This window comes from Gilbertella persicaria (genome assembly GCF_025201335.1).
Source record: "Gilbertella persicaria strain CBS 190.32 chromosome Unknown B0P05scaffold_37, whole genome shotgun sequence".
In the NCBI taxonomy this organism is placed as follows: domain Eukaryota; kingdom Fungi; phylum Mucoromycota; class Mucoromycetes; order Mucorales; family Choanephoraceae; genus Gilbertella; species Gilbertella persicaria.
In genome coordinates, this window is record NW_026251998.1 from 162,938 (window position 1) to 187,444 (window position 24,507).

The 24,507-nt window shown below is 37.7% G+C and overlaps 13 protein-coding genes and 1 non-coding gene across 14 annotated transcripts; 7 read left to right on the plus strand and 7 right to left on the minus strand.

Moving 5' to 3' along the window:
* Positions 1-619: 619 nt before the first annotated feature.
* On the plus strand, positions 620-2,298 carry B0P05DRAFT_553078 (nucleoporin complex subunit 54-domain-containing protein). The gene is made up of 3 exons (XM_051579536.1): positions 620-1,702; positions 1,751-1,996; positions 2,043-2,298. Exons 1-3 carry the CDS (start codon positions 710-712, stop codon positions 2,154-2,156), a joined length of 1,353 nt encoding a protein of 450 aa, XP_051432225.1. The 5' UTR covers positions 620-709; the 3' UTR covers positions 2,157-2,298.
* On the plus strand, positions 1,974-4,888 carry B0P05DRAFT_514851 (Sec1-like protein; the record flags this gene model as incomplete). Its single annotated transcript, XM_051575678.1, has 11 exons — positions 1,974-2,298; positions 2,373-2,503; positions 2,548-2,554; positions 2,593-2,745; positions 2,786-2,887; positions 2,931-3,031; positions 3,074-3,223; positions 3,269-3,679; positions 3,725-4,174; positions 4,227-4,388; positions 4,439-4,888. The coding sequence occupies exons 2-11, from the start codon at positions 2,387-2,389 to the stop codon at positions 4,886-4,888; spliced, it is 2,103 nt and encodes a 700-aa protein (XP_051432226.1). The 5' UTR covers positions 1,974-2,298; positions 2,373-2,386.
* On the minus strand, positions 4,885-6,461 carry B0P05DRAFT_475613 (MBOAT, membrane-bound O-acyltransferase family-domain-containing protein; the record flags this gene model as incomplete). The annotated part of the gene is made up of 2 exons (XM_051574852.1): positions 4,885-5,450; positions 5,555-6,461. 2 exons carry the CDS (start codon positions 6,459-6,461, stop codon positions 4,885-4,887), a joined length of 1,473 nt encoding a protein of 490 aa, XP_051432227.1.
* A 47-nt stretch (positions 6,462-6,508) lies between these two features.
* On the minus strand, positions 6,509-8,553 carry B0P05DRAFT_553109 (putative flavin-binding monooxygenase-like protein). Its single transcript, XM_051579537.1, has 7 exons — positions 8,249-8,553; positions 8,029-8,198; positions 7,647-7,983; positions 7,413-7,587; positions 7,029-7,371; positions 6,825-6,981; positions 6,509-6,779 (listed from the first exon to the last, which is right to left on the minus strand). The coding sequence occupies exons 1-7, from the start codon at positions 8,281-8,283 to the stop codon at positions 6,530-6,532; spliced, it is 1,467 nt and encodes a 488-aa protein (XP_051432228.1). The 5' UTR covers positions 8,284-8,553; the 3' UTR covers positions 6,509-6,529.
* A 92-nt stretch (positions 8,554-8,645) lies between these two features.
* On the plus strand, positions 8,646-10,155 carry B0P05DRAFT_553115 (mitochondrial carrier domain-containing protein). Its single transcript, XM_051579538.1, has 4 exons — positions 8,646-8,804; positions 8,853-9,134; positions 9,189-9,608; positions 9,655-10,155. The coding sequence occupies exons 1-4, from the start codon at positions 8,679-8,681 to the stop codon at positions 9,823-9,825; spliced, it is 999 nt and encodes a 332-aa protein (XP_051432229.1). The 5' UTR covers positions 8,646-8,678; the 3' UTR covers positions 9,826-10,155.
* Positions 10,156-10,445: 290 nt separating this feature from the next.
* On the minus strand, positions 10,446-11,749 carry B0P05DRAFT_475457 (WD40-repeat-containing domain protein; the record flags this gene model as incomplete). Its single annotated transcript, XM_051574840.1, has 5 exons — positions 10,446-10,578; positions 10,624-11,070; positions 11,119-11,504; positions 11,551-11,636; positions 11,683-11,749. The coding sequence occupies 5 exons, from the start codon at positions 11,747-11,749 to the stop codon at positions 10,446-10,448; spliced, it is 1,119 nt and encodes a 372-aa protein (XP_051432230.1).
* Positions 11,750-12,159: 410 nt separating this feature from the next.
* B0P05DRAFT_573836 (uncharacterized protein) lies at positions 12,160-13,158 on the plus strand (the record flags this gene model as incomplete). The annotated part of the gene is made up of 10 exons (XM_051581532.1): positions 12,160-12,191; positions 12,237-12,274; positions 12,333-12,371; positions 12,417-12,435; positions 12,490-12,547; positions 12,597-12,615; positions 12,660-12,680; positions 12,736-12,947; positions 13,002-13,056; positions 13,106-13,158. The coding sequence occupies 10 exons, from the start codon at positions 12,160-12,162 to the stop codon at positions 13,156-13,158; spliced, it is 546 nt and encodes a 181-aa protein (XP_051432231.1).
* A 997-nt stretch (positions 13,159-14,155) lies between these two features.
* Positions 14,156-14,228, minus strand: B0P05DRAFT_t84. The gene has a single exon. It is a non-coding gene; the product is annotated as a tRNA-Lys (tRNA).
* Positions 14,229-14,485: 257 nt separating this feature from the next.
* On the minus strand, positions 14,486-15,491 carry B0P05DRAFT_553137 (domain of Kin17 curved DNA-binding protein-domain-containing protein). Its single transcript, XM_051579539.1, has 2 exons — positions 15,422-15,491; positions 14,486-15,366 (listed from the first exon to the last, which is right to left on the minus strand). Exons 1-2 carry the CDS (start codon positions 15,470-15,472, stop codon positions 14,545-14,547), a joined length of 873 nt encoding a protein of 290 aa, XP_051432232.1. The 5' UTR covers positions 15,473-15,491; the 3' UTR covers positions 14,486-14,544.
* Positions 15,492-15,548: 57 nt separating this feature from the next.
* Positions 15,549-17,029, plus strand: B0P05DRAFT_553138 (uncharacterized protein). The gene is made up of 2 exons (XM_051579540.1): positions 15,549-15,755; positions 15,806-17,029. The coding sequence occupies exons 1-2, from the start codon at positions 15,603-15,605 to the stop codon at positions 16,910-16,912; spliced, it is 1,260 nt and encodes a 419-aa protein (XP_051432233.1). The 5' UTR covers positions 15,549-15,602; the 3' UTR covers positions 16,913-17,029.
* B0P05DRAFT_553140 (uncharacterized protein) lies at positions 17,030-17,640 on the plus strand (the record flags this gene model as incomplete). Its single annotated transcript, XM_051579541.1, has 3 exons — positions 17,030-17,262; positions 17,305-17,494; positions 17,545-17,640. The coding sequence occupies 3 exons, from the start codon at positions 17,033-17,035 to the stop codon at positions 17,599-17,601; spliced, it is 477 nt and encodes a 158-aa protein (XP_051432234.1). The 3' UTR covers positions 17,602-17,640.
* On the minus strand, positions 17,484-19,809 carry B0P05DRAFT_206833 (uncharacterized protein). Its single transcript, XM_051573224.1, has one exon. The coding sequence runs from the start codon at positions 19,651-19,653 to the stop codon at positions 17,728-17,730; it is 1,926 nt and encodes a 641-aa protein (XP_051432235.1). The 5' UTR covers positions 19,654-19,809; the 3' UTR covers positions 17,484-17,727.
* Positions 19,810-20,908: 1,099 nt separating this feature from the next.
* Positions 20,909-21,355, plus strand: B0P05DRAFT_621157 (uncharacterized protein). Its single transcript, XM_051583439.1, has 3 exons — positions 20,909-21,191; positions 21,238-21,256; positions 21,316-21,355. The coding sequence occupies exons 1-2, from the start codon at positions 21,047-21,049 to the stop codon at positions 21,243-21,245; spliced, it is 153 nt and encodes a 50-aa protein (XP_051432236.1). The 5' UTR covers positions 20,909-21,046; the 3' UTR covers positions 21,246-21,256; positions 21,316-21,355.
* A 163-nt stretch (positions 21,356-21,518) lies between these two features.
* Positions 21,519-23,208, minus strand: B0P05DRAFT_553157 (mitochondrial carrier domain-containing protein). Its single transcript, XM_051579542.1, has 8 exons — positions 23,136-23,208; positions 23,026-23,079; positions 22,943-22,975; positions 22,747-22,832; positions 22,672-22,695; positions 22,392-22,543; positions 22,022-22,344; positions 21,519-21,968 (listed from the first exon to the last, which is right to left on the minus strand). Exons 1-8 carry the CDS (start codon positions 23,155-23,157, stop codon positions 21,733-21,735), a joined length of 930 nt encoding a protein of 309 aa, XP_051432237.1. The 5' UTR covers positions 23,158-23,208; the 3' UTR covers positions 21,519-21,732.
* Between the last annotated feature and the right edge of the window lie 1,299 nt (positions 23,209-24,507).

A 24,507-nucleotide genomic window follows, 5' to 3' on the forward strand; every position in this document is an offset into this window, starting at 1 on the left:
TGCTTAATGTCTCCTAAGCGATATGAGCAGCTTTTTTTTATCTGTGAAATTCCCTCCCAATTTGTGCTTTTGTTCTCATGTTTTTCCTTTCTTTAACTATACATTAATCAAAGAGTTGTTTCAAAAGACATGTAGCAACACAAAGAAATGCTTTAAATTAGGCATATAGATATACATTGAAATTGGGACTTTTCTCGCGAGATTTCATTGAGCCATGCAAATAAAATTGTAGATTTAAAGCTGAATGTATATTTTACTATAGAAAAAAGAAAACGGGTAATTCAACTGGAGTTGTGAGTATATAGTAATCTGTAACATGTTGAATGCATATGCTAATGGACACCTTTCATGTAGTATCTATCATAAAGTTGGAGTGCATTTCCTTCGCACTTTAACATCTTCATACGCAAACATCCCTTTCTTTAGCTTTAGGAAGCCAACAGCCTATCTAATATGACGATCTGTGTGGATAAGCAGCTTAATAGTACATCACTTATATTCATATAAAAAAGATACCAGCCAAATAGGTGCTTCCATAAGGGAAAAAAGACAACGGTTCATAAAAAGCTTTGTTTTTTTTGTTACTAACATAAAGGTCGTCTTTAGAGTTGATTTGGACAAAAAAAAATGAGTGACCTGCTTTTCAATCTTTTTTTTTTTCCTTCTTAAATCACAGAGGAATTTACAAAAACGCGTTTTCTTTATACAAATGTCATTTTCCTTTGGAGCACCTGCAACTACAAATACTTTTGGTGGCTTCGGCACATCTCAACCAGCAGCTCCTGCCACTACAAGTACGTTTGGTGGTTTTGGTACTTCTCAGCCAGCAGCTCCTGCCACTGGTTTTGGAACAACAACAACAACAACAGGTTTTGGAGCACCTGCAACTTCTACTCCTTCCACCGGTTTTTCATTTGGTACTTCTCAGCCAGCAGCCCCTACCAGTGGCTTTGGAACAACAGCGACAACAACTTCTACTCCCTCCACTGGTTTTTCGTTTGGGGCAGCCACAAGCACTGCACCTTCATTTGGAACCACTACAACAGCTATTTCCACAGCTCCTTCTACTGGTTTCTCATTTGGAACATCTGCAACCTCAACACAACCCACCACCAGTCTGTTTGGCACAACAAATACAGGCTTTGGCGCCAACCTATCTTTTGGTAACAAACCTACCGCCAATGTGTTTGGTACAACAGGCGTCAATAACCAACAACAAAGAGCACAACAAGTCTATCAATTACTGACTCAAGTCGATCAAGAAGAACGGGCTAAGCTTCAACTTTCGATTGCCAGTGAAGACTATAAGCCTGATAATGTATGGCATGCACTTGCTCTATTAAAGTCTTGGTGGAACCCTGCTTCACCCAATTGCCGTTTTCGACATTACTTTTATAATGTGGTGCCTGCTGACCAAGTGCATTTGTATCAAAAACCCGCAGATCATGATCAAGCAGCATGGGATGCAGCTCAGGCAGCCAATCCAGATCCAAAGACCATGGTACCTGCCTTGGCTGTCGGATTTGAAGATGTTGATAAACGTATGCAAGAACAACAAAAGATGAGTGAAGCTCATACTGCTAAATTGGCCGAAGTTCAAACATTGTTAAAAGAAGTTCAACGAAAAGATCAGCTAGTAACAGCAGTCAAATTAGAAGAATCTAAACGTAGACATATGCAGACAAGACAACGTGTGATTACAGTAAGTGAAAGCATCCTTTTTATGATGTCACTCAGTGTCTTTTACTAGTTATTGAAATATGCTCAAGTGTTGCGTAACAAGGGCTTGAGTATTACACCTGAAGAAGAGAAGATGCGTGCACAACTTGAGGGCATGCAGGATCAATTAGAGCGTTCAGAACAATTCCATGGCAAATTAAGTCAACTATGGGCTCAATTGCAATTGATTAAGGAATCTGGGAGAAAGTATGGTAAAATTGATGGTGTTGATGAATGGGATGCTGTGAGTGAAGAAGACATGTCTGGTATAACAAAGGTAGGTTAAGGATACCCTATCAACCCCATTACTTAGGCTCTATTAGATATTGGAAGAACAAAACAATGGTGTACAACATATCGTTCAAGTACTTGAAACGGATGAAAAAGAAGTTGATCAACTTCATAAGGCTTTGGGCCATCAATACCACACTTATTAGTCAATAAAGGCATCTAGAGAAGTCCTTTCCTTGAAGATTGTTCAGCAGTTCAATAAGTCACATGACCTATCCTCTTTTTGATGCTGTCCACATGGATTTTTAACTACTGAGTTTTTATCTCAAATTAATTTTCTTTTTCTCTCTGAACCATCATGTCAAATATCACAGAGATTATACGAAAACGTAAGCTTCTTAAAGACATGAGTGATGACTTACTTTGATTAGGTCTGATGGACACCATCAGGTCTATCCAGCCACCAGGCAAATGGAAGATTATTGTGGTTGATTCAAAAAGTATTCAGATCATCAATGCTGCTTGCAAGATGTATGATATTCTTGAAGAGAATGTAAGTTGGATAGGATCCCATCTTGATTTATTCATATGTTATAGGTGACATGTAAGACAGACACATTGATACGTTATTTACATCTATAGTGGTTGAGAACATTGAAAAGAAGCGTCAACCTTATCCTTCTTTAGAAGCCATCTATTTCTTAACACCTTGTCGTGAATCTATCTTGAGACTGGTAGATGACTTTACTACAAAACCACCCACTTATAAAGCAGCCCATGTTCATTTCATGAGTGGTAAGAAGTGTTGTATCAACGTGGGATTGATCATGACTAGGTCTTAGTGATGAGGTGTTTGCAGATTTGAACAAGAGACTCAAGGCAACTGGTGCCTCACAATATGTCTTGAGCCTAAAAGAACTCTACGTTGACTTTATGGGTGAGTGATCACGATCAATTCAATTCAAACTCACTCGACTTAGTGAATGAATCCTCAGTATTTACTGTTGAGCCTACCACTAGTTTCTTGTCTACCTTTGGAGACATAGATCCTGAAGCATCCCTTCGAGTCACGGCCAAACAGGTAACCTAGAAGCATGTGTTCATTTGCCTAAATTATAAACAGCTACTCTCTGTATGTGCTACACTAGGTGAGGACCCCATCATTCGTTATCAGGCACCCATGGAGGGCATACAAGCTTCTCCTGCTGCTAAATTAGCACACATTGTTCAAAAAGAAATTGATTATTTCTGCCGCATTAACCCCAATTTCCCTGTAAGTGAATGGCATGGGCATCCTACATATTTACATACTTGTTAGCCTCCTCGTCATCCTCCTCAACCAAGAGCAACGTTATTGATTGTGGATCGATCCATTGACCCTGTAGCACCCTTACTGCATGAATTTACGTACCAAGCCATGATCAATGACTTACTTGATGTGCAACCCACAGACACAGGTATCAAATACACGTATGAATTCAATCAGGCAGATGGCAGTATGGGCACCAAAGAGGTTGTGTTGGACGAAGAAGATAACGTGTATCGATCCATTCGACATATGCATATTGCAGAGTGTTCTGACCATCTGATTGAGAAGTTTAATGAATTCTTGGCAGAGAACAAAGCAGCCACAGGCGACAGAGACCCCACAAAAGATTCTGCCAAGAGTCTCAAGGAAATGAAGGACATGTTGACCAATTTACCTCAATTCCAAGACATGAAGGCAAAAGTAAGTCATGGTCAAACGCGTATTTATGTATTGACTGTATCTTAGTATTCGGCTCATTTGAGCATTGCACAAGAATGCATGTCGTTTTTTGAAAGACACAAGTTGAATTCAGTAGGTAATTTAGAGCAAAATATGGCTACAGGCGAAACAGCAGATGGAGAGACACCCAAGACCATTGTGCTTGATATGGTGCCCTTGTTGGACGATCCTCATGTGAGTCCGGTAGATAAAGCACGCTTGTTGATGTTGTATATTATTTGGAAAGAAGGAGGTATCTTTGAAGATGATAAGCGCAAACTACTAGAACATGCTAAACTCAAGGGTGAACTACGTGATGCGATTCACAATCTGCCTTTGATTGGTGTCAAGTTAACACGTATTCGTAAGCCTGAAAGATCTTCTTTTCTAAAGAAGAGAAGACAGAGAAGAAGCAAGGATGAAGAGACACCTTATGAACTATCTCGCTATATACCCATTTTAAAGAAAGTGATGGAGGTAAAGCAAAGACTGTATGTTGAATACTAGAGTTCTCATCAACACTCTCTAGGCACATGTCAACAATACGTTAGATCCTAAGCAGTTTGCATTTACACGTCAATCCGATATGGACTCTTCTGAAGATTCACCTGGACAAGGCGGTATTCCTACCAGTGGTGTCTCTCTTCGTACGACGAAACCTACATGGGCCAAACGAACCAACAGTACCTCTGTAAGTCGAAACAAACAAAAACAGAAAAAAGCATCTTATGTTGTGTATAGGGCATGCCTCGCACTACCACAGGTGCTAAATTGATTGTGTTTGTTATTGGTGGCGCTACTTATTCTGAAATTCGATCTGCTTATGAAATTGGACAAACATACAATAGAGACATCATTCTAGGCACCACAGAAATCTTGCGTCCTACTACCTTTGTTGAACATTTAGGTCAGCTCAAACAACCTTTACCTCTTTCTCCTTCTGTGATTCCACCTTATGTGGCACCTCCTCCTCCTCCTCCTCTTTCTCAGCCTAAACCCAGTCATGAATCAATCCATAAGGCCACCTCTCTCATGTCACAGTTACATGTCAGTACACCTTCTCCTCATTTAAGCAACAAGAGCAGCAGTCTCTCTCTCTCGACTGTCTCTGACCAATCAACCCATACAGAAGAAAAAGAGAAAAAGAAAAAGAAAGGATTAAAACGATTTTTTAATGAATCAATAAACTAAGCCGTCTTTTTCACTCTAGGTTTGGGTAAAAAGTGATGTGCACCTAAAATCAGAGGGATAGCCAAATGACCCAAGAACCAGACACTTTTATAAGCCGTGAATGATTTACCGACCTTCAGGAGTTCAAAGCCGACTACAGCATACGTGATGGTCAATTGACACGTAAGCCAAGCGAGGGCTTTCCATGCATAAAAGTACACTTCATTTTGTTTGGTATAAGGTTGAACAACAGGCAAGAGACGGGCACGAAGGACTTGTTCGCATGCCACATAGAGAAATTCAAGCGCAAACGTAACAAAGTACATGATATGAAAACCATGCCAAATGGCCAAAAAGAACAAGGTACCGAATTGAGAGGCTTGTTTGTTACCAAGGAATTTGAGACGTTTAAAGACGTAATATTTGGACCAGAGATTCGTGTTGATATTAAAGGCACTGATGATATGGTCGATGGAAGTCGCTGTTTCATAAGTGGCAGGCAATGTGTTAGCTAAACCGCCAAAGAGAGCATGTCCTTCTTCATCGTCCCCTTCATAGGAAATACCATAAGCTGCAGTGGCACCTACACAAAACATGGATTTAATTTGGGGATGTGGGTAACACACACACAAACCTTACCTTCTGTCAATAACCAGATACCAATGTATTTGTTGTAAGCGAATTTACCAGCAACAACAAAAATCAAGGCACGCTTCAAGAATCCAAATGACTGGTATTCTTCAGTCAACAGATAAGAAGTAGAATAAGCAGCACCCACTGTTTGTTGCAAGGCCAGATAGACAACGGCCAAAGCAACACAGCGAATCACATAGGCTGTTTGAGCACGCTCTCTTTCCTCTTTTTGTTCTAATGTCAAGTCTAAATAGCTTGTTTGGATCCATTTCTTGAATAGCGAATAAGAGAATTGAGGACCCACCAGGAAAGCAGAAGGAAACACACAATAAGCCAAAAGTTCAACAAAGGTAGGAAGGTGCGTCAGAGGTGTGTCAGCCAAGAAAGACAAGGGCAGAACCACAGGCGGCTTCTTATCGGCTGTTTTTCGGATGGCTGTCTTGTTCGTCTCACCTGTTTGAACAGGACCAGCCATGGTCACCCGTTGACGTCCATCATAATAATCAAATGCGAATCCCATCATACGCAAACACAAAATACATTGTGTCATGGTCCAAGTGATATCATAATCATCTGTCTGCATAAAGTAATAACCCAACAACAAATACAAGGCATTCAAGATCCACACACCTGTGGCTGCTAATTTACGGTCACCGAGTTGTTCACCGACAACAAGGCAGATAACATAACTAGCGCCGACTGTGATCAATGTATGAATGATACTGAACCCATTAAAAAAAAAATTGAGTGCGAGACCTGATAATAAAATAAATTGAGTGCGCTCTTGAGGTGTGGACGCATGTTGAGTCGAGAATCGTGTGTGGTATAGATTGGCAGTAGGATAAGCCAGTACCAATGTGAGTAACAATCGAAGTGTAGGTTCAGGTAAACCAGACACTTTACTCAACACGCTTGTGATAGGATTCATCATGATGAAGAAAAGGTTAAAAAAATAAATCATCCCCCCCCTCCCTATCCTTTTTGTTTATGACTGTTATCACAGACTATGTGTAACCATTATGCCGAGCTTTATTGTTCGTAATCATCTGCTTGAAATCGAGACAGTTGCCATTTAAAACGAGTCGCTGTGCCTGGATAAAGATTGATGACTTGTCCCTTTGGGTTTTTGTACCAAGAAGTACATGTATGTGTCCAAGAAGTGCCTGTAAACCGAGATCTTAATTTGGCCATATAATCGCTTTGTGCTTGTTGTTTGGGTTCAATCCATCTCGATTTAAACCAGATTTCCTTGATGCATTGGATAGCGTAATTCACTTGCCTAAATAAGCATAAGTGGTTTGAGTTACATTTGATTTATACTTGCGTTTCAGCCATCAAGACAACAGAAGTATGGCCTACATAAGCATAAGGACCCAATAGCATAAAAAAGTTGGGAAAGCCATGGATCGTTGTTGATTTATACAGTTCTGGTAACTCTTGTTCCCAGAGTTCTGACAATGATTGGCTTTGTTTGCCGATAACTAGTGGTACGTTAGGTACAGAGCATAGGCTATTTTGCTACACTTACTCTCCATACCACTCAACATACCATGGTTGGTCTTAAATCCAGTACCCAAGACCAAAATATCCACTTGTTTTTGAGTGCCGTCTTCTGCTATGATAGTATTATCCTGAATTTGTTTGATAGGTACATCTACTATGGAGACATGGGGCTGTGTCATGATCTGATAATAATCATTGGAGAAAGCACCTCGCTTACATCCCACAATATAATCTGGCTTTAATTTCTCTACCAGATCAGGACGCCCTAGTCTCTCCAACGTGTTTTGGTTTCCTTGCCAAATCTTGTGCTCAAAATACCGCGCTAGAAATGACTGAGGATAACCCAAGGAAACCCAAAGCAACTCAAACTAAACGCGATCAGTCCATTGAGTTTTCGAGTGCAACATACCAAGAGATAAAGGGTCCATCGATAGAATGTCATCAAGAAAGGAAACTGTCTAAATGCATTCTTGACTTTTTCAGGCACAAATGAAACAAATTTTGGTACGACCCAAGGAGCTGTTCTTTGAAAGACACTGAGATCAGCTGCCTTACTGGCCAAGTAAGGTAGTACTTGAATAGCACTAGTAAAGGCAAATGTCTCAGTCTTTTTTTTTTTTTGTTTTTTTTAATTTGCTTTTACCTTGCTCCACTACCTACTAAGGCCACGCGTTTACCTTGATAGTCTAAGGAACTATCCCAATTGGAGGTATGAACCACTGGACCTTTAAAGTCATGAAATACACTTGGTATGTTGGGTATCTGTAATGTACCTACAGCCGAAAACAACAGATCAAAATAAACTCTCTCAGTCACTCCACCGTGTTGGATGTCAAGTTGCCATTGTCTTTTGTCCTTTACCCATGTTGCCCTGATGACTTGAGTGCCTAATTTTGTATGTGCCATCATGTTGTATTTAGCACTGGTGGTCTCTAAATAATGCAAGATTTCTGGCTGAGGACTGAATGTCTTGGACCAATCTATCGAGTGGTTAATCCAATGTCAAACGAAAATACCACACTTGCTTGGGTTTAATTCAAAGCTATACGAATAAATATGACTTGCTACATCACATTCACATCCAGGATACGTATTTTTAAACCAAGTTCCTCCTATACCTGTGTTCTTTTCAAACACAGTAGCTGTTATACCAAGTTGTGTCTTAAGCTGAACAAAGGCACAAATACCACTGAACCTAGGATAGCTGAATAAAACAGAAGGTTTGTGCCTTGAGATGGTGCTTACCCTGCGCCTATAATAGCTACTGTAGGTTGATTCATAATAAGAAGAAAAAGAAGCTTTAAGAAAAGAATGATTTATATAGGTGACATGTTACACGTGTCTATATGCACTTTTAATAATAAAGGAGTATCATTTTACGATTTAAAATGATCGTCCTTCTTTAATAAACAGGTATCTGTCTCCCTTGATGTAAAAGGGAATTCTGCTTTTCCTTGCATAAAGAAGTATGATTGAGTTTGAAAATACTTGATAGCATTGTCTGCCAATAGTATCAAATGGCATGGGGGGAACTCGTTAGTTGCACTTCCATGTGATATCAGGCATTCTACAACTTACATGAACGAAAATCTTTTAAAACTCAGTTAATTCAGTGCCTTCCTTGGTTCTCCGAAAAATACCAGACGTATTTCTTTCTTGTTTGTTTCATTCACCAATGTCCACTACTTGGAGTATACAACAACTGTTTGGTTTACTTGATCATAATCAAGATGGCTTGATTGACACTCATGATCTTGTTGCCATCTGTGCATCACCGAATACACCACTTTTATTAAACAAGGTCAGATCTTGTATGGCTATCTTTTGTTTATATTGACATCTTGAATAGAATACACTGTTGGAAATACAGACACAATGCGATACTCAATCCCATCGATCCATTCCCTATACAGAATTTGCTTCTCTATTAAGCCAGAATGCTTTTACTGAAAAGATTTCATCGGAACAGCTCGGAAAAATCATGAATATTGTTGTAAACTATACAACATCACCAGAAACACAGTCTTATTTAGCCTCGGATACCATGAAACATTTGATTGCTGGTGGCTTTGCTGGTGCAGTGTCTCGTACCGTCGTGAGTCCTATGGAAAGAATGAAGATATTATTTCAAGTAAGCCAACTCTTTTTTTCGTCTGAAATCACATGAATTCATTGCCTTTATCAGGTACAAGGTCCAAATATGAATACGGCCTATACAGGCATATGGTCCACATTAGCACGCATGTGGCATGAAGAAGGTTGGCGTGGGTTTATGCGTGGTAATGGTACAAATGTGATTCGTATGATTCCCTACAGTGCTTCTCAATTTGCGGCTTATGAACAATTCAAATCCATGTTGCTCGAAAAAGACAAGGCAGAGCTCGATACGCCACGACGATTGATAGCAGGTGCATTTGCAGGCACAGTTTCTGTAGCCTGTACGTATCCCTTGGATCTTGTCCGTACACGTCTCTCAATTCAATCAGCTCATCTGTTAAAGGGTGCAACACAACAGTTACCGGGTATTATGCCTACCATGCAACTGATCTATCAAACAGAAGGTGGTATACGTGGTTTATACCGAGGATTATGGCCCACCACATTAGTAAGTAGGGTACAGTACGAATGATGATGACTCATGACCTATCAAGGGAGTGGCTCCTTATGTAGCACTGAATTTCCAATGTTATGAAGTCTTGAAAGAATACTTGATTCCTATTGAACAAGATCATGGCAACATTCGAAAGTTGTTTTGTGGTGCATTAGCAGGATCCATTGCTCAAACCATTATTTATCCTTTAGGTAAAGATGATCCTAGGTAGGGAATAGTTCACTAACAATAACAGATGTATTACGTAGACGATTTCAAGTGAGTGGTATGAATAATGTGGATTACAAGTACAATGGTACATGGGATGCACTTAGAACCATGGCTCAGAAAGAAGGTATAAAATCACTGTATAGAGGATTATTGCCCAATTATCTTAAAGTGGCACCTGCCATGGGCGTCACTTTTTATTCTTATGAATTATGTAAAGAACTACTTTATGCCAAATAGACACACACACATATATATACTTATTTTAGAATCATGTACACACTACCTGTTAATACTTATTTCAATAAACGTCTTTTACACTTTATTAGGAAAAGATTTTGTGTAGAACAATAAAATATTAAATTCTAGAAACTAAGCAGATTGCAAGAAAGAGCACAGAATAGAAGGGGCATGACGGATCAACAATATGATCCAACCAATACTAAGCTGTGACTAGTGCAAATAGTGGCTACATCAAATATCATTTTTGTTATGCTTCACGGTTTACAGTATTCTACTTTAGGAAACTTATTATTCATACATGGAAAGCATGCAATTTTTATTCTTGATTTCAAAAATCATGAAAAGATATTCAATATTTTTTTTTCTTTCTTTGTGCGTCTTCTATATCTTAAGGCTAGAAAGATCAGCTACAAGTTGACTAGGATCAAAGTCCCAAACAACCACCTTGCCATCTACACCACAAGTAGAAAACTTGGTCACATGATCACGGTCACCTTCATACACACGAATTTCACTATCAAAAAGTCAATACATGCATAACAACCAATGAGACACTTACTTGATGGTGTTCTGATGGACTGTGTTCAATGTGGTATCATTCTCAGTTTCACCGCGGGAATCCATGGTCTTGAAACGGGACAAGACAGAAGCAGTACGGGTAATTTTTTGACGTCCTACATCAAGCGAGCCAGAGTAATGCCAGTCTTGACCATCTTTGGTTTCATACAAAATGGGAGCACAGTCATAACCAGCAGCCACAATCTGTTGTTCTGTGGTCCAGATAAGTGAGCGGAAAGGAAGGGTGTTACTGGCGATGGGAACAGTGATATGGTTGCCATCTGCTTGTGGATAGACCACCTGGATGGAAGAATCATGGCCTGCAAAAGCAAGAGCATCACCTGAAGGAGAAAAGGCAACAGCATGCACCCACCCACCAAGTCCACTGCTGAATTCACCGCAGACCGTGTTGAAAGGTAATTTGTCTCCCCAGTTAGTAGGTGTAGGTCTAAAACAAACAGATCAATCACGGGATGACGACGCTCGGTCTACTTACTTTTTATCAAGGCCCTTGATGAACGATGAAAAGACGCGAGCCTTCATATCAGCAGAACCAGCAGCCAACAAGACACTGTTGGGATGCCAGTCCAAGGAAAGGACAGTACTACGAATGGGCTTCTTCAAATGCTTACTGGCCCACCAATCATTGTCTTCTTCGAAGTAACAGACGGCAATACAGCGAGCACCACTGGCGACAGCAAATTTTTCTTCGTTGGGAGACCAGCGGACAAAGGTGGCAGCACGGTTGATACGCAACAACACAAGCCCTGGTTTCCAAATACCACCTTCGTTGGTCCAGACATAGGCGTTTCTGTCCTGAGAACAGGTCACGATACGGTTGGTGTTGGGTGCAAAATCAATACTGGTGATGACCTTGTCATGCTATCCTCTAATGTGTCAAATGGTAATAATCACATCAAATACTTACGCCCTTTAAAGTCGAGTCCAACTTGGAGTTAGAGTGACCATATTGATAGATTTGAACATCATCGGTGTTGGGACAGACCACCAATTCTACGTCATGCTGAGTAAGATGGAAAACAGAAAGATGCCTACTTACGGTCTTTGTTAAAGGCATGAGCAGTGATGGGCGCGTTGCCGAGGTCATAAATACTGGGAGAAGACATGTTTTAACTCGAGAAAAATAAACAGTGTAAAAGAGGACTCTTGTCAGTCAACTACAAAAAATGGTGTTATTTTTCAGAGTAAAAAGTAGAAATGAAATTTCGCCTCTTTTTTTTTTTTTGAGAAAGTATAACCAAGAGGTTTGGCTGGAGAAAAAGATTATGGTTAATGATTCATTAATAGAATAAAGTAGACAGCTAAAGTTGTGTATGATCATTATACTTGTAGAATTAAGTCCTCTTGTCTTGAAAGTTCATCAGTTACCTATGTTTTCTTATGCCACAAATACACCAAACGGGTATCTTTCAAATGATGTAATTATCTGGTATTAAAACAATTGATGCTCCGAATGCGTCGATTTAAGCCTGGTTTATGCAACGTTAAAGTAATACTATATTTCTTTCTTATTGTAATGAGTCAGCCTGCTTCGAAGATAAACCTAAAGTAAGCTATTCTTTTACAATTCAACGTTTTTCTTAGTTAAGATAGCTTCCAAGATATTACCAAGATTAAAGTGGATGCTATTGGTATGATTTACATATATATATATATATATATATACAATTGTTTACATTTTCACCATAGTTAATGCAGCCAACAATAGTTTGCTTGGAGGCGGAGGAGGTATGTTGACTAGTAAGCATATTCACTGACTAATTATTCTAATAGTGGATGGTGCTATTCACAGGTTTGCTTTTGGTTGTATTCAATGAATTGAAATTGATATATGATGAATAATTAGAGCTGCTGGGAAAGAGTTGTTAACAGAATGTCGTACACTTGGAGGATGTCCTGATGGAGTAAGTCATGAATCGAATATATTTTATTAATGTTGTTTTTTCTTTATAGGAAGCTAGAATAACAAAAGGTATAACATACAAAAGCATTGCATTTTACTGATTTTTTGAATAGGATACAACTTGCCTTCAAGCTGTATGTTGTAAAAAAAACACAAGTCCGTTTTACTAACCATTTGAAAATCATACAGACGTCATTCATACAGTGGGTCCACAGTCCGAAAATCCTAAAGTATTGTCCAATTGCTACAAAAACTCGCTTTCTATTTTGGAAGAAAAAGGATTGTCTTCTATTGCTTTCCCTTGTATTGCTACAGGTGTTTATGGTTATGATAACGAAAAAGCAGCAAATGTTGCTTTAAGCACTGTGCTCGATTATTTTAAAGCAAATACGTCCACAAAGGTAACAAAATAATTCTTTTTAGAATGCATATAAATTTGTGTTTTTTTTCTCTAGATTGAAAAGGTCGTGTTTGTCTTATTTAATGACAAAGACAAAAAGATCTATAAAGGTAAGTAATGATGATAGTTCACTATGCCAAGTATTTATGAAAATAATAGAACTGGTACCCAAGTATTTTCCAGGTGCTTCTGTTGACCCAGTTCAATTGTAAAAAAAAAAAAAAAAAAAAAAAAAAAAAAAAAAAAAAAAAAAAAAAAAAAAAAAGCTTGTGTTTTTAATAAAAAAGAAAATCTTTGATTCGCAATAGTTCTATCTTACAATATGTACTTCACTTGTACTTAATATACCTTATCTTACTAAGATCATTTGAGCTAGTAGCTATTTCTTGGATGAAAAGAAAAAAAAGAAAATACATAAACTATCTAAATGACCAACATGAGACAAGATATGTACTTTTATCTTTGACTATTATGGCGCAAATTTCTTTCCTTCTAGTTTCAAACAAGAAGCTTACTTGTCAATTTCAATTGCATTTGTTTTTTATATTTGGGAAGCTTCGATATCTGACCCAATGCTTATTTCGGGAAGTGACCATTGTAGCGCAAATGTATTCGAATCAGTTCATTTCAGCGCAAAGTATTATTGTTTTTTATACGACATTATACCTCTTAAAATAAATGTGCCTTCTGTTTCGGAAAATGTATGCATATAAAATGAGTGTAAAGCCTGTGTATACATGTGTAAAGACTCTAAATACCCAAAAACTATGTCTACTGACATGTACAATATTTTTGGACTTGTAAAAATGACCGAAAACCACTTTTGATCAAAGGGTACTACTCATAAAAATTGTTAATTTGACAACTTTCAGTTTTCTTTTTGACACTACAAGACGAAAAATAGAAGTATTGACAAGTGTAAACATTCAAAATAACCGCTAAAGACTGTATTTTTTGATAAATATTATTTTTTGCTTATTGTAATATACTTTCTAATGTTGTTTTGCTGCTATTATTGCTAGATGAATCGTTTGGATCAACTCACAGAGGTAATTGAAGACATGTCGCATTGTTTTTTGGCTACCTTGAATCAATTGGACCTTAATCCTCTCTCGCTACTGGCAAAAAAAAAAAGAACTTCACTCAACAATTGAAAATTCTCTTAATAAAAGAAAAAAAAAAAAAAATTCAAATCGAAGGAAAAAAGAACGCCTCATAGGGGGCTCGAACCCCTGACATTGAGATTAAAAGTCTCACGCTCTACCAACTGAGCTAACAAGGCTGTTATGCTTGACGGGCTACTTTATAATATAGATTCGTTAATTAAAAGTTATTTGATCAGGTATTTTAGGCGATTTGATTGGATAGTATCTATGAATATCTTCTTGATTGGAGAATATTTAAACAACGATGAAGACTTCGCTTTTTCTTTTGAAGGTTTTTGTCCTACACTTTTACTACAAGACCAAGATCAGAACTTATTTTCATCATTTTCTTTATGCAATACACATACTTCTTCAAATCAAAGTAATATTTTTAGATAGTTTTTTATTCAAAAAAGATAAAAGTGTATGTACAAGTGATAGCTAAACGATAATTTAAGCTGCTTTCAGTTTCTTGACGCTTGTGTTTTCTTCATTAGTTGGCATTGTCTTTCGCTTCATGGTCATCATGCCACCAACTTTCATGTTGTTTGACGAAGAAGGTGTCTCAGAAGCATTCGTATTGGCAGCAGACTTCTTGGCCAATGCAGAAAGACCTGTCTTCTTTTTCAATCCACCTACCATCATTTTGGATCCAGTGGCTTTGGGTGCATCAGGAACAACTGACAGAGGCTTCATGTTCAAACTGAGTTTAATGGGTTCTTCGCCTTCTCGCTTTAATTCAGTCACTTCTTGCTCCACACCTCCTTTAGCCTCAACTGATTTTGACGCTCTTTCGATTTGTTCCTTGAGTAGTTCCAATTCACGTTCTTCATCGTCCTTTTTAGCACGTTCCATCTTTTGAATGGCTGCTTGTTTAGCTAGTGTTTTGGGGCTATTATCAATCCAAGAAATAAACAGGCCTCGTTCAGTTTCGTCGACTCGTAAAATACCCTGTGAGGCCAATGTTCTACAGAAACCAGATAATGAACTCCATCGAGTAGCGTTCATGTGAATATGTTCCTTGTGTGAAATGTATTCTTGATAGACTTTGTTGGCCAAGACTCTTTTGGTACCATGTGCTCTGGAAAGTAAACTCAAGAAATCCTTTTTGAATTCTTCTGAATGGTTGTGAATAAACTTGCCAGGATTAGCTGCCACAACAATCATTTGTCGTTGATGGGACTCAGACATGATGTGACACTTGAAGCCGTTTTCATCACGGCATTGTTTCTGACAAGCTTGACAGTAAAACTTCAATTTTTGAAGACCTTTTGACTATAAATAAAAACAATGATGAGTCTAGAAACATGGCATCAAGCTACAAACATACCTTCATTCGGTTGGCAATAGCCTTGGGTGACATGAACTCTGCTTTAGGCATCCTGATTGTTTTGATTCAATGAAAAAGAAACCAAAAGAAAAAAAAAATATTATATAGAAAACTACGCAAGTTTTTATTGGTTCAGACAGTTCATAAAAGGAGAGTTCGTACTTTTCGTTTTTCTTTCTGTATGAGCTGTCCTAATTGTGGAGGTACTCAAACAGACATCAATGAGCTAGACGGATCTACATGTTGTCTTCAGTGTGGCACAGTCATTGACGATGCACCCTTTAGGACAACGCTCGATGAAACAACAGGCCGTTTTACTGCCCGAGAAGCAAAGGTAAACCAACTTGTCAAAGCGAATAGATCACTAATTGGTTATGCTTTTAGGAAAAGAAAACAGTGCTATTAGATAACTTTCTGAAAGCAGCAGCCTTTTTTGAGCTTCCTGAGGACTTGATCGCAAGAGGAAAAGAGTTGATTAAGGAACATAAACCTAAATTGAAAACAATTCACCCGAGAGAAGTTGCCGTGTATATAGTTTATGCTGTCAGTCATCAATGGAAACCTTTTTGGAATTTACAGGATTTTGTTCAAGTCTATCCTATTCCACTCGATATTCGCTATATAAATAGTGCTCATTCAATTATCAATAAGGAAGGACAGATTGTCAAATGGAGAACACCACAACAAGATCTAGAAGGGTTTATTCTTCGTCTTTATCCCATTATTGTCAAACAAGTATACAAAGATAGTCCTAAAATAGCAAGATCAGCCTTGACTCTACCAAATTTGAAAGAAAAGACCCGTGCTATACTGGATTTAGCTGGGCGCTATAACCTGAATACAGGCAAGAAAGCACGTCCCTCTATTACAGCGGCAGCTATGATTGCAGGTCTTTGGATACGAGTCACTAGTTTGAATCACAAGAAGAGAAAGACGAGGCCTATATCTGCTTTACGTTGGTTCAATTACTCTGAATTTGTACCCGTCGTCCTTTTTGGAAGAGGATGCTTAAGTTCTCGGTTGGATGAATATCTCGAGTTTCTATATATCTGTGCAACTTATATACCCTGGATAAAGAATTTGGAAAAGAGGTTTGTTCATTATCATCTACAAGATATCTTGCAACTGTATGGATCAAGCAAACCTGCATGGACATTAACATTGGATCATTATGAAATCAAGAGTTTCCGACGCTCCAGAGAAGCAAGGGAACAAATGGAAAGATGGGTTACTCTTGCCCAGTCTCACTTAGATCAAGATACACAACCAAAAGATTGTGACTCTTTAGAGTATTGTATATTCAAACTACTTCAATTTGGATTCGAAGAGTATCAAATTATCCATTACAGTCATGGCTATATTCGTAACATGGCTCATTGTCTAACATTGCGTGATACTCTGGATAGTTATCCTAAGCAAAAGGATTTGGAAAAAGCCAGTTTAGATGAAAACGACATGAATGAGCAAGAAGTAGCCTTGTACCTGAACTAACTGAATAAAAGTAGTGGGATGTAAACGGGAAAAGTTTACGTAATTTGACCAACTCCGGTTTTGCATTTAAAGGGCCTATATTTTTTTTCCCGCTTTTTTCTCTTTTCTTTTATTTCTGTTATGTCAGACCTTAAAGAACTCGTTGCTAGTATCCTTTCTCAAGAAGAGAAATGTCAGTTTACTCAGTTTAACTCTAAAGATGCACTTCAATTGGGCCTTTTGCTTATTGAAAAAGCCAAACCCTTCAAAAAGCCAGTTGTGATTGACATCACTTTGGCTGGTCATCCATTATTCCACTATGCTATGGATGGTACTTGTTCAGATAACGATGAATGGGTTCGCCGTAAAAAGTAAGATATTCAACATTATGCGGTTTACTGATACATGTATAGCAATACTGTCAACCGTTTCGGCCATTCTAGTTACTATGTGGGTCGCTATATTGCCAGTCAAGGAAAGACACTTGAAGAGAAGTACTTTGTAAGTGAAAAAGATTATGCTACGCATGGTGGTGCCTTCCCCTTGAAGATTAAGAATGTGGGTGTTGTTGGTACTGTCACTGTCTCTGGTCTCGCTCAACAAGTAAGTTTATATCGAATGAAATGGATTTGATTATAACGCGTATCACTTAGGATGATCATAACTTGGTAGCTGATACTATTCAAGAATACATTGGTAATCAAAAATAATAAATTCTACTTTTTGAACAATGACTAATAAAAAGGATTATGTATGTATAATTGTGTTCCTTTATAAATACCAATGAGTAGTTTAAGTAGTGCTAGCGTATGAAACAAGAGAAAGAGAGAGCAACTTTATTTGTGTTCAATATGTAGCTTGTTACTACTGCCTTGGATCAATACTTCACCGGGCTTCATGAGTGCAAGAGCTGAGTGCAAAGGTCGACAACCTTGGAACCATGCCATTCCAGCAGGAAACGCACCGTATATCCATGACTGTAGATTTTCATTATTATATGTGTATACTGTGTATCGATGTGTGTGATCAAGTTTAACAGTACTACACCCATTGACACATTCAGAAACTTGTAAAGGTATTGCCAACTCTTCAGTTTCTTCATTGCATCTGTGTATGTTTCTATAGTTTCCATACGCACCAAGGTCTACATGCAATTGTTCGTTCCCAGGATACAAGAGAGAAGTGAAGACAGCAATATAATCAGGTTCTGAATAAGCATTCAAAACTGGCTTTGGAATCACATCAGGTGGTCGTTCTGTCACAATAGTGAAACAGCCTCTATCCAATGAATGTAAAAGCTGAGGTGCACTTTGAAACACCAAGCAAGCAAATGTATGAGAGCCATCGCGTATATGACCATCAAAGCTAACTAAAGGAAGCCCTTTTGTTCCTGGTTTTACAGCATGGCGCAAACCGTGAATTTTCCCGTCAATTTCAAGACCTAATACAATACCCTCATCGACATGAGGCGCACTCTTGCCTGAACGTAGTATATACCAACTGGTCAAGAAGGATGAAAGTCCCAATGTGCCATGCCATTTTAGCTCCTTTAGACTTTTGATAACACGCTCCAAATCGCCACTGAGCATACATTGATCAGCATGCATACCTGCTTTTTGCAAAACTCCACTCACATAGATGGTGATAAGCATATTCAGAAAGAAGACAGTACGACAGCCTACAGTGCTATGGGAAGATACTTTGTGTATGAACTTGACACAACTTCCTCCACATGCTTCACACTTCTCTGCAATATGCAAACCAATGTTTTTCACCAAAGAGCCTAAAGACTTAATCGCACCCGATTGTGATAGGGCGCAAAAGCCAGGAGTCATAATCACTGTACCAGGTGGGTCACCATGCTCAATGCCGAGAAGTATAGTACTTGCAATCTCATTGTCTAACCAAATCATCAGTTTCTCCAGCAACTCTTCAGGTACTCCACAAAAACGAAAAAACAAAGCTCTTTCAAAGTAATAATAGGCTATATAATCACTTTCACGTTCTGATGCTTCCAGCTTGATGCCTTCAAAACCAGATTCTTCTGGCGTATAAATCATGAGGCCTGAGCCAAAGTTGAGAGATACAATCTTGCATAAATTGACTTGAGCTAATCCAAATGCCACAGCTGCAGCATGAAGGTCAGAAACTTGCAATGATACTTGACGCTTTTCTCTCGTTAATCGTATCAAGTCGCGAATGACACTGGCTTTGCATTGACCAGCAACTGAAAATTTTGATTTCCATTTTAGCCATTGAGGATCCGGTTGTTGGCCACCTCCCTTTTCCCAAATTTCACTCACAATCTCTTTGAAATAATGAATGGCTTTTTGTTTACTTATACCGATAGGACCCGTTGGAAGTAAACCGAAAACAAAGCCTTCTCTGATGTTTCTTCCTACATTGATGTCACCAGCACCTATTGCCTGCCCACAAAACGCAATCGCATTGAATATGGGCATCGTCTTTGTCCAGAACTCAAAGGTTGTACTTGGACTAGTGACTCGCAAACGTCCTTCTGAGTCAAATTCATATACTTCGTATTTCTTAGGATCTCCAAGTCCAACCAATGGTTTGAAAACAGGCAAGTATTGACTAAGCACTCGAATATCAGGTGCATTTCTTGTACGTGCACCTCCCCATGCATCAACAGCCATCTTAGACGCATTGATACCTAATTCAGCAAACCCAGCAATCGTTTTCTCCAAGTTGATGGTCATTTTACCCACCCCCAAGGGGAGTTCCAATGTTACTGCAGGCATGATTGACTTGACAGATTCTTTTATGTTGGATTCCCCAGAATTTAAAAGTTGCTCTTCTTCTGATTGCTCCCTTCCCACATGGTCTGAGTGTTGAGGAAAAGAGCTGTATAGGTCTTCATCTGCAGGAAGACCAACCTTCAGTTTTAAGTCTTCAATTTTTTTTTTTTACTTTATAATCGTTGACGCCTCGCAAATGATTAAAGGCTTTGCCATCATAAGTAAGAGACTCTCGATCTATATTGCTGCATAGAGCATACATTTGATTCACCATAGTATTCCCCCTTTTTTTTTCTAAGAAGACAAAAAGAGAGATGTTCTGTTTTCAATTTCTAAAAAAGACTTCTCATGTAAACCGTTACACATATACTTGTTATCTTATCAGTAAGCTCAATAATAAAAAAGCAAAAGAAAGTAGAAAGAAAAGAATATTATTTCTACGCTATCATATGTATATATATAAAACTAGATACCAGTATATCTTGCTTGATTTATGATAACCTTCATTTCTAGAATAGATGAAGGACTTGAAAATCAGGTGCAACCTGTGCCTTGTTTGTGAACCCATAACGTGTTCTCAGATCAACCTTAGCTCAACAAGCTTCCGACTTCCTATACATATATTCAGTCAAGAGAATTAATATTTGAGAACATAACAAAATGTTTCTTTCTCTTGGTTTATGTAGCTTCTCTTTTTTTTTTTTTTTTTAAATATGCGTACTCATTCGAACAGTTTAGAAGACAATCTGACCAAAGGTTGAATGTAATAAATATGACAATGGGGCTTTACTTATCTTGCTCGCATTAAAATACTCGGTACGATATAATCTGAGAACAACATACAGTCAGACTTACGGAAATTGGTGTTTACTCAAAAATAAATGGCCACAAGTCAAAAGTAAAGTCAAGCGAAATGAATTTTTGGAAAAAGAATCGCTGATGACTAGGATTAGTGAGACATGTGATAACTTGCATTTGAGTGATTCCAAAGGCTTTAATAAATGCTCTTTTTTTTATGTAGGCTGTTTGTGCCAGTATATCTTTATTTTTTGTAGGCTGTTTTTTTATGTATACTAAAATATTCAATGCCAAGAGTGTCACATCGTTCGGAAACTTGTGTTCATCCAAAAATGTTGATTTTTTGATTTGCAAGCCTAAACGAAAGCGTATTGCCAATAACTTCATGATCTCTGTTAGACTATTACATGTGTCAAGATAAGACAAATGTTTGATAAGAGAATACAAGGGATTAATTTTCGAAAGGATAGTGCTCTTGCTGCATGATCACCAAACGAAGATTCAAACCTTGAAGCAGAAAGGATTTACTGTAATAGGATGTACTAGAAAGCAGAAGAGTAGTAAAAATATTGAAACCTGAAATGGATTACTGAACCTCATGTGTAAGCGTCTAAAGGAGAGATCACTAATTGATCATGTTCTTGCATCATATATCTCTCAAGCTAACGTCCGGTTGGCAAAAATGGATTTAAAACAAATGAGTGAAATACATAAAGATTTACATGCAGAAGGAAACACTCAGGGTAAGCAAGTCAGTGACACATTGTATATCTAAAATTCATATCAAAGCGAAATGAACATTGGCTCGGTAGGGTCATCTGAAAAGGAGATTTTAGTATTTTCCATATTGTAAATTAACTTAGATAGTTTGGAGACGTTTAGCTCATTTTAGGGCTGACAGTAAAACATACAGATTGCTTGTTCTCTACTAATAGTAATCAAGGTGGGAAAGGTATATATATATATATATATATATATATATATTTTGACTTGTGGCCCATTATTTTTTAGTAAATGCCAATTTTCATAAGCCTGACTGTATGAGCACTGAGCATAACCAAGATTGCATTGTGATTTTTAAAAAGAGCAAAACATGCTCGAAGCATGTTGCTTTAAGTTCAATGGGTTTATTCAGTATACATGTATATAACTTGATTTTCTTTTTAAAAGAGTAACTTCACAAGTCATTTCTAACTTATGGGTATACAATTCGATATGTTGCTACGAGTGCTTATTATCGTATAAAGTTGGTTGGTCCTTTTTCTTTCGTGTGTAGCAATCGGTTTATAGAAGTGCTGCTTCTTCATGACTTCTCGTTGCTAGTTGTTTTGGTTGAAACATCTTCATTGTCCAAGTATAAGCAGCAAATGTAGCAGCATTCGAAGGAAAAGCCCTTAAAATAGTAGGCGTCAATCCTCTGAAAAAGATACGCCAACCTTCATGGTGATAAGATCGCTTGATACAATCAAAGAATCCCTTGTATCTGTCTGGCTCAGATTGTATTCTTGTCTTGACAACATCTATTTCAATAAAATAAGTAAAGTCACCCATATATATATATTTATAATCATGCCTGCAAAATAAGTAGAACACCAAGCAATAATACCAGCAGAACCGCCTGCCAAAATTATTTTGGATCCAGATAATTCATATGTGTCATTATCTTTACTTGCTGGATCACTCAAAGTAAGTGCTCTGCAAATAAATTCATAGGATAAGAAATAAGGACCAAAGCTAAGTTCCCGTAGTGTGGTAGGTAACATTCCTTTAAAGCAATACTTTATTCCGCCTACTGCATAAAGTTGTTTGAGGCAGTCAATAGGCCCCTTTATCGTAGTTGTATGCGTTTGGTTCTGTAGTTGGACCTTGACAAGTTCCATAGGACATGTGACGAGGCTATAATTTTCTTGTTTAGTTTGTTGTTTTAATATTGTTTAGTTCACCTTGTAATAACACCAGCACCCATCCCTGCAAAAAAGACATTCTGTAAAGGCGGTAATTTAGCATCTTGAGATAAAGGACTGTGTTTCTGTTGAAATTCAATTAACCAGGTATAAGATCCAAACACAAGTGCATTTACGCCAGCAACACCTGCCTATAAACAAAAAAAAAAACATTAGTTTTTTAGGTGTTGTGTGTTTTCACACATAATAACATACTGCAGGAGAAGCCTATATATACATATAAAAGATTAGAGTTCATTAGGATTGTTATTCAACTTACCATTCCTTTATATAAACCAAAAAACTAAAAATGATACCACAGGTTAGCTGAGAATCAATGTTTATCTATTATTACCTTTTCTTGTCGTACTGTAGTAACAAAGCAATTCCATGTTCCTTTGTATCGAGAAGCTAGTTCTCGAGATTGTAATCTAACTTTGACTATAAAGAGAGGAGTGTCAATTATTGCTGATATGGTAGTAGCTATGAAAATGAACCTGTATCTACATCGATAAGAGGTGAGTTTATACGCTACTAGACAGTTATCTTACCAAATGGATGTCCAACGGCTAAACCTGCTAAACCTACCATATGAAAAGTGAGATATTTACATTTATAATATGGTATCTTTTACCACCAACTAAACCAGATAATACGCTATTGAATGTGTTTACATTAGGTTTTTCAGCTTTTGTAAAAAGAAAAAAATGATAAGATCAATAAGTTGTGCGTGAAACAACTTACGGATTTCGTCAACGTCCAACATGTCTGTAAAAAAATAAATAAATAAAAAAAGGAGAATAAAGAAAAGCCAATCATTTATTTTTAACATGTCAAACACAAAATTCCCACGAATAATGAAATTTGTGCCCACGCTATCACTCATAATTAGTTATGACGCAAATGACTCGCGTTGAAACAGGTCGCATATGTTACAACTAGAGAATCCAATGATATTGAATGCAAACACTACAATAAAGCGCTGTCTTAAAAAGGGAATCATAGAGCTTGTGATCTTGACGCTATTCAATAGCTGCATAAACCTACATTCATATTTGAGCCAATCGCCTTGAGACATTGAGCACCGCTTAGTGTTGCACAAAACTTTGTCCTGGTAAATAGTGTTAGGATAGGAATAGGCAATTAAAATCACATGAGCTTTCTTTTAAAAGCTTCAGAGACGTCATTGGCAGAGATTACAATTATCTATGGCGGATAGAATGGCTTAAGTTCTCAATCAAATTGAGAATTTAACAAACGGTTAACATTGCTTATTGTATGAAGCTTGGTGTTAAATAAAGAAACGTATACATCTATTTAAAATCTGCTTCTTTACTCAAGTTGCTAACTACTGCTAGTTTCGCATTGTTTTGAAGAAAAGCCATTTACAGATACTATTATTCGCAGTCTTTGTATTTAACTTTTAATGACACCATCGACTGTGTCTTGGGTAACAGCTACAATGGTATCAATTAAAAGCTCAGTGGTCTGAGTATTGCCAACTATAAATAGCAGATGAGCATCATTTATCAAGCAAACCAATGTTCAAGGCACGGCTGGCCTATATTACTCGACAATAGCTATCATATGTATTGTTTTTGCCGGATTAGTTCCCGTAGAAAGTCCGCGTTGTATTAATTTTTTCTCGGTTCAAAGAAGTAAGCCTATATTTATCTTATTCGATTGTACACAGAAAGATCTTATATTTTTGCTACATACAAATATAAACGGATGCTAGAAATGTCATGCTTCTGGCTTGTAGTAATACATCGTTGTTCAGTTTCCATTGGACATGTTTGTATGTATAAGACTGTATTAATATAGGTCGATGAAATAAAAGCTTCTTTATATTTCTTTTTGAATTGTAAGCCATCTTATCTTCAACTCGTAGAAAGCTACAAGTGTCGACCCCAGGTCATCAATTTCTTCAGGTACAATAGGGACAAGCAATTTTTGCTTTAGCAAGATAGCATCAATTTCTTAACATCTTGCCATCCTTTACTTCACAGAGACAGAGAAGAATCTTCTTGTTATATGTGATAAAATCGCTTTGTCTACCCATCAAAATCATGATACTGATGCTGGTGGTAAACTCATTAGTATTTTAACACTGCTT